Source organism: Pongo abelii, chromosome 12, assembly GCF_028885655.2.
Source record: "Pongo abelii isolate AG06213 chromosome 12, NHGRI_mPonAbe1-v2.0_pri, whole genome shotgun sequence".
NCBI classification, from domain to species: Eukaryota; Metazoa; Chordata; class Mammalia; order Primates; family Hominidae; genus Pongo; species Pongo abelii.
The window spans coordinates 40,920,901-40,935,552 of record NC_071997.2 but is presented as its reverse complement, the minus strand read 5'-3'; the positions used below and the strand labels follow the sequence as shown (position 1 = coordinate 40,935,552).

At 38.9% G+C, this 14,652-nt stretch overlaps 1 protein-coding gene across 2 annotated transcripts in view; it reads right to left on the bottom strand.

The window, feature by feature from the left end:
* Positions 1–14,652, bottom strand: part of ACOXL (acyl-CoA oxidase like) — a 390,431-nt gene that overhangs the window by 125,724 nt on the left and 250,055 nt on the right. For both annotated transcript variants that reach the window (XM_024242376.3, XM_054547921.2), the window contains 2 exons: positions 9,505–9,614; positions 734–845 (listed from right to left, as the gene is read on the bottom strand). In XM_024242376.3, coding sequence (XP_024098144.2) covers positions 734–845; positions 9,505–9,614 — 222 coding nt within the window. The remainder of the gene's footprint in view (positions 1–733; positions 846–9,504; positions 9,615–14,652) is intronic.

The window sequence follows — 14,652 nt, the reverse complement described above, 5'->3', positions numbered from 1 at the left end:
GGGGTGAACTGGAGGGGGAGAATTGCAGGAATCCAATTCTGGCCAGCTTGGAACCTAATTCCCATGCAGAAGGAGAGAAGCAACCTGGACTCTGGTTATGGCAGCCCTGAGCCCTGGCCTGGACATAGAGTAGGAGCAGTAAAGCCTTCTCCTGGGGTTCCATTGACTATTCTGTGCTGGATCAGAAGATGAAACAGATATTGCTAGGGTGGACAGTGATCCCTCAAACTAACCCCACTGGCACTGTACTTGGTGGAAATTTCCTCTAGATTTCTATCAACGCTGACACAAGGTTCTATGCTTTTGCAGAGCTTCATAGGTATTTTAATAGGAGATAGAATGCATCTTAGACTAACCCAATGTTAATTTTTACATATGCCTGAGGCAGTTCCCCTCCCTGTCTTAGAGAACAATGTACTCTTTATACATATAAAACAATGATTTTTCAACTTTGATAAGGGCTGAAAATTACACCACTCATCAACTCCCATGGCAGCCACATGATGCCTGCAGGTGGAATTCTACAAGATGACACAAAGGGGGTTAAATAGAAGCATCCTGGCCTCCAGAGCAAGCAACGGTGTCAGGCAAAATGGCCTGTAGGAACTCTAGCCACTTCCAGGAGCTTGTCATTAAGCTGACTCATCCTCTACTAAACTTAACAACAGTTCACCAGCAAGGATATCCCTTAAACACATGTCAAAAGGAAAAATATAACACAGTGTATCTTTACCTTATAATAAATTCTGGCCACCAAACCCCGCTGAAGAACCCTTTCACGAAATTTCACTGCTTTCAACAGAAAGGCGAGATTATCAACTGTGTCCATGTTAAATGCCAGGAAACTGAAAGAAAATCACAGTGACTATCATTATTATTTTGGCCTCACCAAGAATTTCATTTGAAAGAAATAGAGTGGGCTTGTTTTTTAAAAATATTTTTTTCTATAGAAAAATAGTGTCAATAGACATAATCTCCCCATCCCATCTCTCATTGACTGTATTCATAATTCTTTTCAGTAATCTTAGCTCTAGTTTATTCTAGGTGGTTGTCCTTGTGGTATAGGGATGATTTGGTTTCCTAATTTTTCCACTTACTAGTGTATTATAAGTAGTGTTCAATATTTTACATAGTCTTTCTTAGTTAATAGCAATTTCTGTCAAGTATAATCAACCATTATACAATTCATGTATAACTCAATCATTATACAATTCTTTTTTTTTTTTTTTTTTTTTTTTTTTTTGAGACAGAGTCTCACTCTGTTTCCCAGGCTGGAGTGCAGTGGCACGATCTCGGCTCACTGCAACCTCCACCTCCTGGGTTCAAGTGATTCTCATGCCTCAGCTTCCTGAGTAGCGGGGATTACAGGCATGTGCCACTGTGCCTGGCTAATTTTTGTATTTTTAGTAGAGACAGGGTTTCACCATATTGGCCAGGCTGGTCTTGAACTGCTGACCTCAAGTGATCTGCCCACCTCAGCCTCCCAAAGTGCTGGGATTACAGGCATGAGCTACTGTGCCTGGCCCCCATTATGCAATTCTGTCAATTGAGTTTATAATAATAACTCAACCACTATACAGCTCTATCAAGTGAGTTTATAATAATAACCACTGCTGGGCATTTATTATAATTATTATAATTGGATATTAATAATCAAATATATCTGTTACAAAATATTTATCAATGAATAATATTAAATATATTATATATCAGGAATTGTGCTCATTATCTGCTGTGAATTATTCAATTTTCTCGATAATTCTAGAATACTATAATTATCCAATGTAGAGTTCAGGAAACTGAGGCTCAGCAAGATTTGGTAACTTGCTCAAGGTCACACAGGCAGAACTCAGTCAAGCTCAGGTTTTGTTGGGGAACATCAGCATTTAAAGCAAGAGGCACCCCGGAGGGAAGTGAGAGGGCTGTGTGCAAGCACAGGGGAGGGTGTGCTACAGAGATGGTGGCTTTCTTCAGCAGGCAGCAATTCCCATCTTTCCCATTTGGCAAATGAGGAAACTGAGGCACAGAGGAGTTAAGAGATGTAAGCACAGACTCGAAACAACCAAGTTCACAATTAAAAGCTCGTGAACTTTTCATCATGAAACTCTCTATTCATGCCAATTTTGTGGCCCCACCATGAACCTTTAGATAACCTAGACAAGCAGGGGAAGGGTTAATTCACACTTAGGGTTTCCCATAGCACAGCCACCTCTTGCCCTCCCCTTTCCCCACTTCCTGAGGAAGTAAGTTATTATAAGACTCAAATAACTTAAATTCATATTAACTAAAAATAAAAAACCCAAGTGGCTGTTGTTGCTTAATCAGAAGGTACGAGAGAAACGTTAAGAAGCAATTGATGCAGTGCTTTTGAGATGCCAAGTGCTGAATTAATAATCACCCTCCATTTAGACAGGGAAGAGGAAAGTATTTACATGCCAATTACCAGGACATTTAAAAGATGTAAACGTTTATTCTGAATCTGGGCTTTAAGAAGTTTGGGTTTCTGCCTCAGTCTATTTAATGAAAGATGTAAAAAGCTTTCATATATTATTGAAAAGTATGTTTTAGTCATTCCAGGGGCTGGTACTGGAAATTAGCTTCCCTGGAATTCAGACTGTAGAACATGTTTGTCCACCTGAGATTGTGAACTGCATGTGCTGCAGGAAGGGGATCTCACCCACTCGCTGAGTCATGTGAGTCACATGTCATGTAGGTCTAGGAGCCTGCCCAGTGCAGTAGAGTGTGCAGACTTTCTTTAAAAATAGAAACATTGCTAAAGGCAACCTCCTTGTAACTGTGTATTTTACAAGAAGATCCAAATGACTCTATTTTTAAATAAAGTTTAAATTAAATTAAAATATGTATCGTTAGACATCAGGGAAATGCAAATGGAAACCATGGTGAGGTAGCATTATACATCCACCAGAATGACTACAATTAAGTACACTGACATCAAGTGTTGCCGAGGATCTGGAGAAACCAGAACTCTCATGCTTGCTGATGGGAGTGTAAAATGGTGAAATCTCTTTGCAAAATGTTGTCACAGTTTCTGATAAAACTAAATGAACACATACCCTATGATCTAGCAGTTTCACTCCTACTAATTGCCTAAGAGAAATAAAAACATATGTTCACAAAAAAGGTTACATAAGAATGCTCATAGCAGTTCTACTCACAGAAGTGAAAAACGGCAAACATCCCAGGTGTCTATTCATCCATAAGAGAATGATTCTACTATATTCATAAAGTAAAATACTACAATAATGAAAAGAAACAAACTAATACACACAGCAACATGGGTGAATGTCAAAAAGTATTATGCCAATTTCACGAGGCAGCTACAAAAGAGTACATACTGCCTGGTTCTGTTTATGTGAAGTTCTAATACAGAAAAACTAATCTGTGGTGGGAAAATATCAGAAGAGTGGCTGTATCTGGGTAGTGAGATTGACCAAGAAGGGGCATGAAAGAACTTTCTGGAGTGATGATCTATATCTTAATATGAGTTTGGTTACATAGGTTTATGCATTTGTCAAAACTCAGTGAATGTACACTTCAGATGTGTGCATTTTATTGTATGTAAATTCTATATAAGAAGAACTATAACTAAATATGTAACTGTAGTTAATGACGCTTATGCTAAATTATTTAGAAATGTGCTGATGTTTACAGTTTATTTTGAAACGGATCAAAAAGAGAAGGTGAATGGATGGGTGAGTTCCATACATAGATCCATAGATATGATAGTGATATGGCAGGTACAGCAATAGGTTAATAGAATCTCCATGGTTTGTACATAAATGCTTCCTGTAAAACTATTTCAACTTTGCTGAATATGTGTAAATTTTACAGCATAATGTAGAAAAACATGTTGGGTGCAAGGCAAAATCTTGACTTTCCTGGACACCTACCACCACCTCCTAAAGGTCCACAGGCTGATGAGAGCGGGAGGGGCCCCAGTGGCAGGCTTCCATGCAGGAGGGAGAGAGGCAGCTCTTGCAGGGACAAGCCAGAGCTGAATGGGGCTATCTGCAGAGCCAGGTACAACCCCCTTTCAGAGCCACTTCCTTCCAGGGCTCTTCTCCCTGCCATGCTCCACCTGCCTTACCTAGTCCCATGGAGGCTTTTCAGTACCATGACTGACTCCTCCCAGGCCGAAATGAGGGGTAGTTACTGTGCGGACAAATGGGTGCCCACTGGAGGGATTTAAGGGTACCAGGAAGTTCTCAGCCCATCTTTCCTCAGGTCCCCACCTGCTCAAGAGTACTTTTCTCAGGGCTGTCACTATGCCTACCATCCTACTGCTCTCGGAGTGCAGACTCCATGAAGGCAGAGCCCCTAGTAACTGCTGATCACCAATGCTTAGAGAAGTGCCCGGTACACAGTGAGTGCTGAAAACACGTTGATGACGAAGGCTTTCCTTCATATAAAAGTCAGAGTAAGTAAAGTTTTGGGATTTAAGTAGATAAACACAGAGACTGAATCAGTAAAACCTAGATGTGTGGGAGACAGATGTATACTGTTTTGGAGGTTAATAACTGAGACAAAAATAAATGGACTGGAACTTTCCAAATATTTACATTTGGAATACTGCCTTTGGCACATCTCAACTCTGTGCTGGAAAATGTGCTAGGGATATAGATTTGCATATGGGTGAGAGCATGTCATGCTTCCAAAATGATGGAAACAAGCCCTGCTCTGCTATCTGAAAAAGAAATGAAAGGGCAGAAGATTTGCGGCCAGTTGGGGAACAAGTTTCCTGCAAGGATGGAACTGATTCTGGTGGGGAGTTGTACTATTCTTTCAACTCCTTAATATGCTGGGCAATTTTCAAACTAATACATTGGAGGAAAAAGCTATCCATACTATAAACTTCCTTCTCAAGAGCTAGAAATATTAGGAAGACCCACTAACTCTAGAGTATGAAGACAAATGGAGACATTAAAACTAAGAGAGACTCCAGTGAAACAGTCCTAACATGTAGGAGCTCGTGTCTTCAAGCTTTAAGATGGACCATAGTTTGAATAAACAGGGTCCTGAGCAGCAATTAAAAAAAGAAAAAAAAAGACAGATTACAGATTTCTCAATTTCACGTCATCCCAATGGCTATAAAGAATCCCAGGCCATCATTTACTGTGTTTTCCATGTGTTTAATCAGGATTGTGAGATTCTATTTTCTAATGAATAGTTTCCTTAGAAACTAGTTCAATACTTTTGGTTTCAGGGACCAATAATCTCATTCCAAAAAAAAAATAATTAAAAAATACACAAAAGAAAAAAGCATAATAAGCTCTCTAAAAGTATAATATAGGAGACAATACATTCATGAGCATAAATCAATGAAATAGAAAACAAAGGTATGACAGAAAGGATCAAAGGGAAAAATTAGTTGTTTGAAAAATAACAATAAACCAGTCAAACATCTGATGAGATTGAGCAACAACAACAAAGAAAGGAGAAAGCACAAGAAGCCATTTGAGGAATGACAAATGAGACACAACTACAGATCTAGCAGAAGTTAAAAAGGTAATGATAGAATAGTACACATAAAAACTTACACCAATAAAATCAAAACCAAGTGAATAAATTCCTAGAAAAATACAATTTACTTAAACTGACATGAAAAGAGAAGCCCAGTCTTTAAACAATTAAGCTAATTAAATAGTTTACTCACCAAGCCCAGATTATTTTCAAATTTGATGAATTATCAAATTCTTTCACAGAATAAGAAACCACTCCCCCCAAAATAACTCTATGAGAGCTGTAAAACTTTTGACATAAATCTAAATCAGGCATGTACAAGAACGGAAAACTATAAATATACAATCTCCTCCCCCTAAAAAATACTAACAAGCCAAATCCAGGAAAATATAAATATGATAATACAGCATAACAAAATTGAGTGTTTCTTAAGCATGAAAGGGTAGTTTAACATTAGATGATCTGCAAAAATTATTCACCAAACTAACAAAATGAAGAAGAAATATATGATCATTTCAACAGATGCAGAAAAATATCATTTGATAAAATTAATCTGGTAATGACAAAAATACATTTAAAATGTATAAGCTTCTTTAGGAAGTAAAGTGCTTCTATCAAAAACTTCAGCACTCCAGCCTGGAAGACAGCATAAGACCCTGTCTCTAACATAATAAATAAAATCAGCAATAAGACAAAAGAACACCTTGTAAGATGGCTTCTATTCAAATTGTGTTGGTGGTCCTAGCTCTTGCTGTGAGACATGAAAAGAATAAAATAAATAACAGTTGGAAAGGAAGAAATAAAAATTTATAATTTGCAAATTAGTGTCTATGGAAAAAACCTCCAAAGAATCTACAGACACATTTAAAAGAAATTTCTTTACAGTCAGATTTATAAACAAAAGCCAATTGTATGTATAATAAATCATTAACTATAAAAATCATAATTTAAAAATATTCTTTTAACGACAAAATTATAAAGTAACTAGTAATAAACCTATGAAGGGATATACTATGTATGGAAAAAATTATACAACCCTGAGGGACACTTTGAAGATGAAAATCTTTGAGAGGAAGACCTGCTTCATAAATGTCAATTTTCTGCAAATCTATAGATTTAATATATTTTCAAAGAAACTTTCAGCAGGTTTGCAGGCCTGTGGTAAAATACAAATAACAAAACATTTACCATTTTAATTTTATTTATTTATTTTTTTGAGACGAAGTTTCACTCTTGTTGCCCAGCCTGGAGTGCAATGGCACAATCTCGGCTCACTGCAACCTCCACTTCCTGGGTTCAAGCAATTCTCCTGCCTCAGCCTCCCAAGTAGCTGGGATTACAGGCATGCGCCACCATGCCTGGCTAATTTTATGTTTTTAGTAGAGATGGGGTTTCACCACGTTGCCCAGGCTGGTCTCAAACTCCTGACCTCAGGTGATCCACCCGTCTCAGCCTCCCGAAGTGCTGATACATGCATGAGCCACTGTGCCCAGCCCATTTTGACTATTTGTAAGTGTACAGCTCAGTGGTATTAAGTACGTTCACACTGTTGTACAACCATTACCACTATTCATCTCCACAACGTTTTCATCTTCCCAAACTGAAACTCTGTACCTATGAAACAATAACTACCCTTTCTCTCCTCTTCTTAGCCCCTGGGAACCAATACTCTACTTTCCATCTCTACAAATTTGACTACTCTAGGTATGTCATGTAAGTACAATCCTACAATATTCATCCTTTGTTTTATTTCTAAGAAACTTGACAAACTGATTACAAAACTTACATGAAATGGCCAAAGATCCTGAACAGCCAACCCAATTCTGAATTACATTTCTGATATAATAATGTAATATAATACTACAGTAATATTTTATTATAAAGCCAGAGTATAACAGTGTATTGTTGGATCAAAAATATACAAAGAGACTAGGAACAAAATAGCCCCAAGACAAACTCTCAAATAGATGGAGATTTAATAAATGCCAAAGAGACCTTGCAGGTTACTAGGAAAGAATGTCCAATTCAGTAAATGGTGCCGGAACAACTGACTGTCCCCAAAGGAGAAAAATAAAATTAGATCCCTTCCTCAAACCACACATAAAAATGTGTATGGATTCAATAATTAAATGTAAAAGGTGAGACTTTCAAACTTTTAAAGATATAGATTTCACAACCTCAGAACAGATGATGCAGAAAAAGTGTTGGATATAAAAGAAAAGATTGATAAGTTCGACTATAATTAATGAATTTATCTCAATCAAAAGACACGATAAAATATAAGACAAGCCACAAACATAGAAAAGATAATTATAGCATTTATAACAACAAAGGATAAAGAGCCCTTAAAAATCAGTAAGAACAAGACACACACACACACACACAGACACACACAATAAAAATAGGCAAAAAACATGAACAGGCATTTCACATAGGAAGAAATACAAATGGCAAACAGACATGTGAAATCATGCTCATCCTTAATAGTAATCGAGAAAATTCAGTTTAAAGTCAGGGTGAGAGATCATTTCTTATATTGTATTGACAAAAATTAAGAAGTCTGATAGTACCAAGTGTTGGTGAGAACAGAATAAGGCCCCACAAGATACATGCTGCTAATGGGGGTGTAAATTTATACAACCACCTTGAAAAATAATTTGTCACTATCTAGTAAAGTTGAACATTACTCCATAGCACAGCAATTCCATTCCTAAGTAATAGATACTGCAGGGGAGTGTTTTTCAAACAACAGATTGCAAATAACTAAAAGGTCATAAAATCAGTTTAAGGGTTGGGGTCAGTATTTTTTTTTAAGCAGGGTCTCACTCTGTTGCCCAGGCTGGAGTGCAGCGGCATGATCTCAGCTCACTGCAACCTCTGCCTCCCAGGCTCAAGCAATCCTCCTGCCTCAGCCTCCCAAGCAGCTGGGACCAGAGTCATGTGCCACCATGCCTGGCTAATTTTTGTAGAGACAGGGATCTCACCATATTGCCCAGGCTGGTCTCAAACTCCTGAGCTTGAGCAATCCTTCTGTCCTGGCCTCCCAAAGTGCTAGGATCACAGGCGTGAGCCACCATGTCTGGCTGAAATCAATATTCTGCTAAGATCAGTATTCTTTAAAAATAAAATTTAAAAATATCAGAGAGCATCATTAGTAATAAATAGGGAGGTAGCCACTGCTCCATGAACTGTTTGCTTCAGTTGCGTCTGAAGTGGAGGTCCTATGGATATGTGGGTGTCCATGGTGATTTAAAGTGTATTTCTTACTCTAAGTAATGTCAATTAAGTTTGAAAGCCCTATAAAAACTCTTGTGCACAGCCCCCAGAAAACATGTACAGGGTTTTTCATAACAGCATCATGCAAAATATCAAAAAACCATACACAACCCAAATGTCCAAGATATCAGAGATTAGGATGGGTAAGTACAGTGTGGCATATACACAGGATGGAATATTACAGAATATTGTGAAGAGGAGTTCTGCACCTATACTTAACAATTTGAATGATTCTAAGAAACAAAATATTGAGTGAAAACAAAGTTACAAAATGCTACATATATTATGCTTTATTTATAAAGCTAACAGACAATACTGAAAGATCAATACAAACAACCAAAAGCATGGATGTTGAAGCCAGACTGTCTGGGTTCAAATCTCACCTCTGCCACTCACTGGCCATGTAACCTTGAGCAAGGTACTTAACCCCTGTGCCTCAGTCTCCTCATCTGTGAAAGGGAAATAAGAACTTACCTCATGGGGTTTTTAGGATTAAAACCTGTAAACTGCGTGGAACAGTGAACATGAAATAAAGAAGGAACTCAAAGAGAAAGAACAGAATGAGCAATGTTTTAGTTTTTAAGTTGGTAGTGAGCGTATAAGTATTAATTTTACATATTCACAGATTTCTTGCATATAGCAAATACTAAAAATTTCAAGTAAGAGTGAGTTATGCCAAGGCTGTATGAACTCAGGCTTCATGATAACCCACTGAAGGCAGATGATGATGGCCTGAGTAATACGTACCTGGTTCTCAGCTTGTCCCCCACAGATTCAGCCCAGTTTTGGAGCAGGCCAAAGAGTGGTTTTTCTTCATACTGTTTGGTGTATTGGGCCAGCAGTTCCAGCCCCACAACCTGTGCAAAGAGTTTATCACTCATCAGTGTCAGCAGTGTAAAAAATGACAGTATCTTTAATACTGCAACCCAATAAGATCTATTTTTAGCAAACCCCTTGGAAGGAATCAAATACAAGACCTGATTCTTACAAGGGCCTCTATTTCCCCAAGGCAAACGTGGGGCATTTATCACACCATCCCCCATCCTTCCCTGTGGCCGACTTCACTAACTACTGACTGCTTGCTCTCCCTTCTTGCCTGTATCAGTCTCTAACACTGGCCCTGGGACCAACTGTTTTAGCTGACACTTTAGTAAAACCTGCTTGCCTTCCGTGGACCAGATGGCTGGTCTGTTCTCTTTTTCACCCCTGACATTCTCTGGTCAATTAGACCTTTGGGGAATAGTATTGAAGTGCACAAATAAAACAATCTCTATCCTCTACTTCAATCTCTATCTTCTACTTCAGCAGCTTTAAAGTTATAACTTGGGCCTAAAATACTGCATGCTCTTCTGTGGCGGTTCAAAGAAGATGTCCATGGCTAGCCCGCTGCAGAAACTCAGCTGATGGTTAGCAACAACCACTAGACATGTGAATGAGGCCACCTCGGACCAGCGTGCCCCCACTCAGCCCCGACATGCTGCTGCCACAGCATGAATGAGCCCAGGGAGGACCAGCAGAGCAGCAGAAAAACCACGTCGTGTGAGCTTAGCCCAAACTGCTGACCTACAGAATCATAAGCTAACAAATTGTTGTCTCAAAGAACTAAGTTTTGGGGTGGTTTGTTACAAATCAATAGATAGCTGATTCATTCTCTTTCAACTATCAATTTAAGAATAGTTCTTCTTTGCTTTATATGCATGCATGTTTTTATATAGATTATATAAAATGTTATGTTTGCTTTCACTCAACAGTATATCATAAATGACATTTTTGATTTGCACTGTTATGTAGAATTCTATTTGTTTATTTACTAACCGTATACTTTTAATAAATCATAGCTAACTAAACATTTCCATTTGGTTGGATACTTAGGTTGTTTCCAGTTTTACATTGTCATAATAACCTTGATAGCAATATAAGCAGACAAATAGCATAGTCATGTTTTGTATTATTACCTGCGAATAAATCCCCATGAACTTGATTGATACAGAGGCTCTTAAAGAGGGCCACTCTGCCAATAAGAGGGATGCTGAAAACTTTCAAGGTATTTTTGCCTGGGGAAGCTTTATTGGCATTGGTGGGCAGAGCCAGGTATGAAATGCATGGGACCGTCTCAACCAACAGAGGACTGTGCCATACCCCGTGTCCTGTCAAATGCCATGTGGTAAAATACATGCAGGCAGTTAAGAGCCCTGAACTTAGTTACACCAAAGCTTTCAGGTTTTCCAAGTCCTAGGCCTATGGAAGAATTAAACTCCCCTGTTCCCTTGAAATTAGAGGTGCTTTAGGCCAGTACACAAGTGACACTGCCTCCTCTCCTTTCCCATCACCATGGCAACCTGCCATGTTCCCAGGTGTGACTGGTCCATAAGCCTAGGCATCTGCATTTGAAGCTGACACAGTAATTCTGAGTATAGATGCAGGCATCATATGTCTTGCTGTGTTCATGTTTACTTTGTTATTAAATAAATATATTTATAATATAAATAACTTGCCTTTGGTTTCCTTAAGTATTGTCTTGAATTCTTGCAATTATGTCTCTAGATAGGTTATGTGATCCGTGATTTCATTCAGGTTAGTAAAGGGAGTGTTACAAAATATTTACTGTCAAAAAGAGGGCATTAGGTCCAGTGAGATTGAGAATCACTGCATTATGGGTCAAAGAACATGTACATTTTTATGGCTGCTGCTATACAAAATAAGTGTGAGAATCAAACCCTGCCAGGATCTGGAAAAGTGGGGAAAATAAAATGACTTTATCTAGAATTAAAATTAAAATGATATAGCAATCCAGTTCCATTTCACTAACGCAATACCAGGATTAAGATTTAACTTTGCTTTTGCTAATCTATAAAATTTATGATGGCTGTAACTCTATCTCACTCTTGCTGCAGAAGCAATGTCATTCCAAGTATGAACAAATTGCTTTCTCTGATTCCCACCCCCACAGCTTTCTCTTACTCTATTTTTCTCCATAGCATTTACGGCTACCTGGTGCTACAGACCACAACTTGTTTACTGGCTTGCTGTCTTCCGGCAGCCTGGAAAGCAAGTGCCAGGGGTCAGAGTGTGTCCATCCTTGTGCCATCAGACAATGTACTGCCCAGAGCCCAGAGACGAGGACTCACCCTTGAGTAAATGAGTAAGTACATTCCCTTCCTGTTCTCCCTATCTCATCCAATACGTCCAATTCCTTGATAATCTCCTTTAACTTCTGCCACTATTTCCACTTTTTCCATTTAAGCAACTAAAATTAGGTAGAACTAACTCACTCTAGCTAGGATTAAAATTAGAATGATACAATAATCAAGTTCAGGTGCTAAACTTAAGAAAGACAAGGGAGATAAATTTGGTTCTGGCTAACATCACAAAAGCAGATTACTCACTTTGGATCTTTGCTCCTTTTCTAGGTCATGAGACAAGGAAACGTGATTTTAAAAATGAGTTTATTTTCTGCTGTTGATGCCCCCTTGGTGAAAGATTAAGTGATTGAAGCTATCAGCTACCATGGGATTTGGGCATGACAGTCTCTAGGTCCAGTACTTTATTTTATAAATTACCAGGCAGAGGCAAAGAGAAATCAGTCACCACCTAGACTGAGTGTGCAATGAAGATGTGCTTGTTTTACCTCATAGAGGTGTTCCTGAATATATTATAATATACTATGTAGTATATATGTGTGTGTGTATATATATATATATAATTTTTAACTCTAAAAATAATTGTAGACTCACAGAAGTTGCAAAGTTAAAAGCGCATAGAATGATTCTCTCCAGCCAACACCCAGATTCCCCTAAAAAGTGATATCTTGGCCAGGCGCAGTGGCGCACGCCTGTAATCCCCGCACTTTGGGAGGCCAAGGTGGGTGGATCACCTGAGGTCAGGAGTTCAAGACCAGCCTAGCCAACATAGTGAAACCCCATCTCTACCAAAAACATTAAAAAATTAGCCGGGCATGGTGGTGCATGCTTATAGTCCCAGTTACTCGGGAAGCAGGAGAATCACTTGAACCCGGGAGACGGAGGTTGCAGTGAGCTGAGATCACATCACTGCACTCCAGCCTGGGCAACAGAGTGAGACTCTGTCTCCAAAAATAAAAAAGTGATCTCTTACATAATAACGGTGACTATCAAAACTAAGAAATTCAAAAAAATTTTTATTTATTACATGTTTCAGTTCTAGATATTTCATTACTTAAAATGGACCTAGTAGTAGATTGTTTTGTAAAGTGAAACATTATTTTCAGCAACACAAGTGATTACATTCTCCTGTAAGCCTGGTGTTTTAGTTATTCAAGGTTTCCTTAAGACAACTTGTGATAGGTGATTGTGGGTGGTGTTTTTGTGGCTTTTCATACAGGTCTCTGGTTCTGAATGTTCTGCTGGTTCTGCCCTCTTTATTTTCATATACACCTGCTCAGGAGCCCCTTTCTTAGAACTCTAGGGTGAGTGAGCAGTCAAAACATCCATGTCTTTTCTTTTAAAAAAGGTCCCATCTGCAGGAGGAATCAAGCAAATCTACAGCCAACATTTGGAAACTATGAGTTTGGCAATTGTGCAGAATGATGACATCATCAACATGCATTTGCAATAAATATCATATACATCATGCAACATGATTATGTAACACCAATAAAAGTTATTTTTAAGGTCAAATCACTTTTCAAGGCATCTACGAAGCAACAAGCATTTCCTCACACTAAGTATTTCACTGATTTATGCTAGGTACAGTGAAACTTGGATTAAAGAGCCTAACAAGTAGAGATTGCTGCCAAAGCAGAAACACTTAGAGCCAATTATAACAGAAAAATGTGATTTCCAAGGAGATCCCACCAGATATCCATTATGAATCCAGGCAGTGGGACCATACTTGGGTTTGTACCATAGAGTGGTAGATTGACTCAAAGTGGAAGTACTTACGGCACTGGGCCCCATATCATGCTCCAAGGAGCCCTAGGTAGACTGGCTACATAATTTGGGGCCCAAAGCAAAATGAAAATGCAGGCCCCCTTCTTCAAAAATTATTAAGAATTTTATGATGATGAGAACAGAGCATTGAACCAAGCATGGTCCCTTCTGAGGGCAGGGTCCTGTACCACCGCACAAACCTCACCCCATGAAGCTGGCCCTGGCCCTAGGGGTTCCAATAGGACTGCCAGATAAAAGACAGGACACCCAATTTGTATTTGGACACCCAAATATTGCATGGGTCATACTTATACTAAAATAATATTCATGTTTACCTGAAATACAAATGTAGCTGGGGATCCTATATTTCTTTTTCCTACATCTGGCAAGCCTAGGTTCCTGAAGGGCATTTCAGGGGTCACCTATGGATATGAGAATGAAGAAAAGACCAAGTGGATGGTCTTGATTTTCCACCACCATGCATTTTAGCTCTTTACCTCTTTTAGATGCTGGACATCCCATCAAGGCAAGATTTCTTTGGGGAGAATCTTTAAAAATTCCCTGGCTAGAAGAAATAAGAGGCAGAGATGGAAGGGATGACAGAAGAAGAAGGGAGGGAAGAGGAGGGGAGGGGAATAGAGGAGAGGAGGAGAGGGGAGAGACGAGAGGAGAAGGAGCGGGGAGAGAAGAGAAGGAAGGGCAAAGGGAAGCAGAAGGACTACTTTAGCACAGAAACCAACATGTAAGCAGCTCTGAGTAATTGCTGGGCCTTAAACACGGATTTGACTTGAACCCGGGAGGTGGAGGTTGCAGTGAGCTAAGATTGCGCCACTGCACTCCAGCCTGGGCACAGAGCAAGACTCCATGTCAAAAAAACAAACAAACAAACAAACCACCAAACCAAACCAAAACAAAAAAACATGGATTTGAACTTCAAGCCAGGAAAGATGAATGGATCTGAAGCAGTGATTTAGACCCAGCAAAAAAT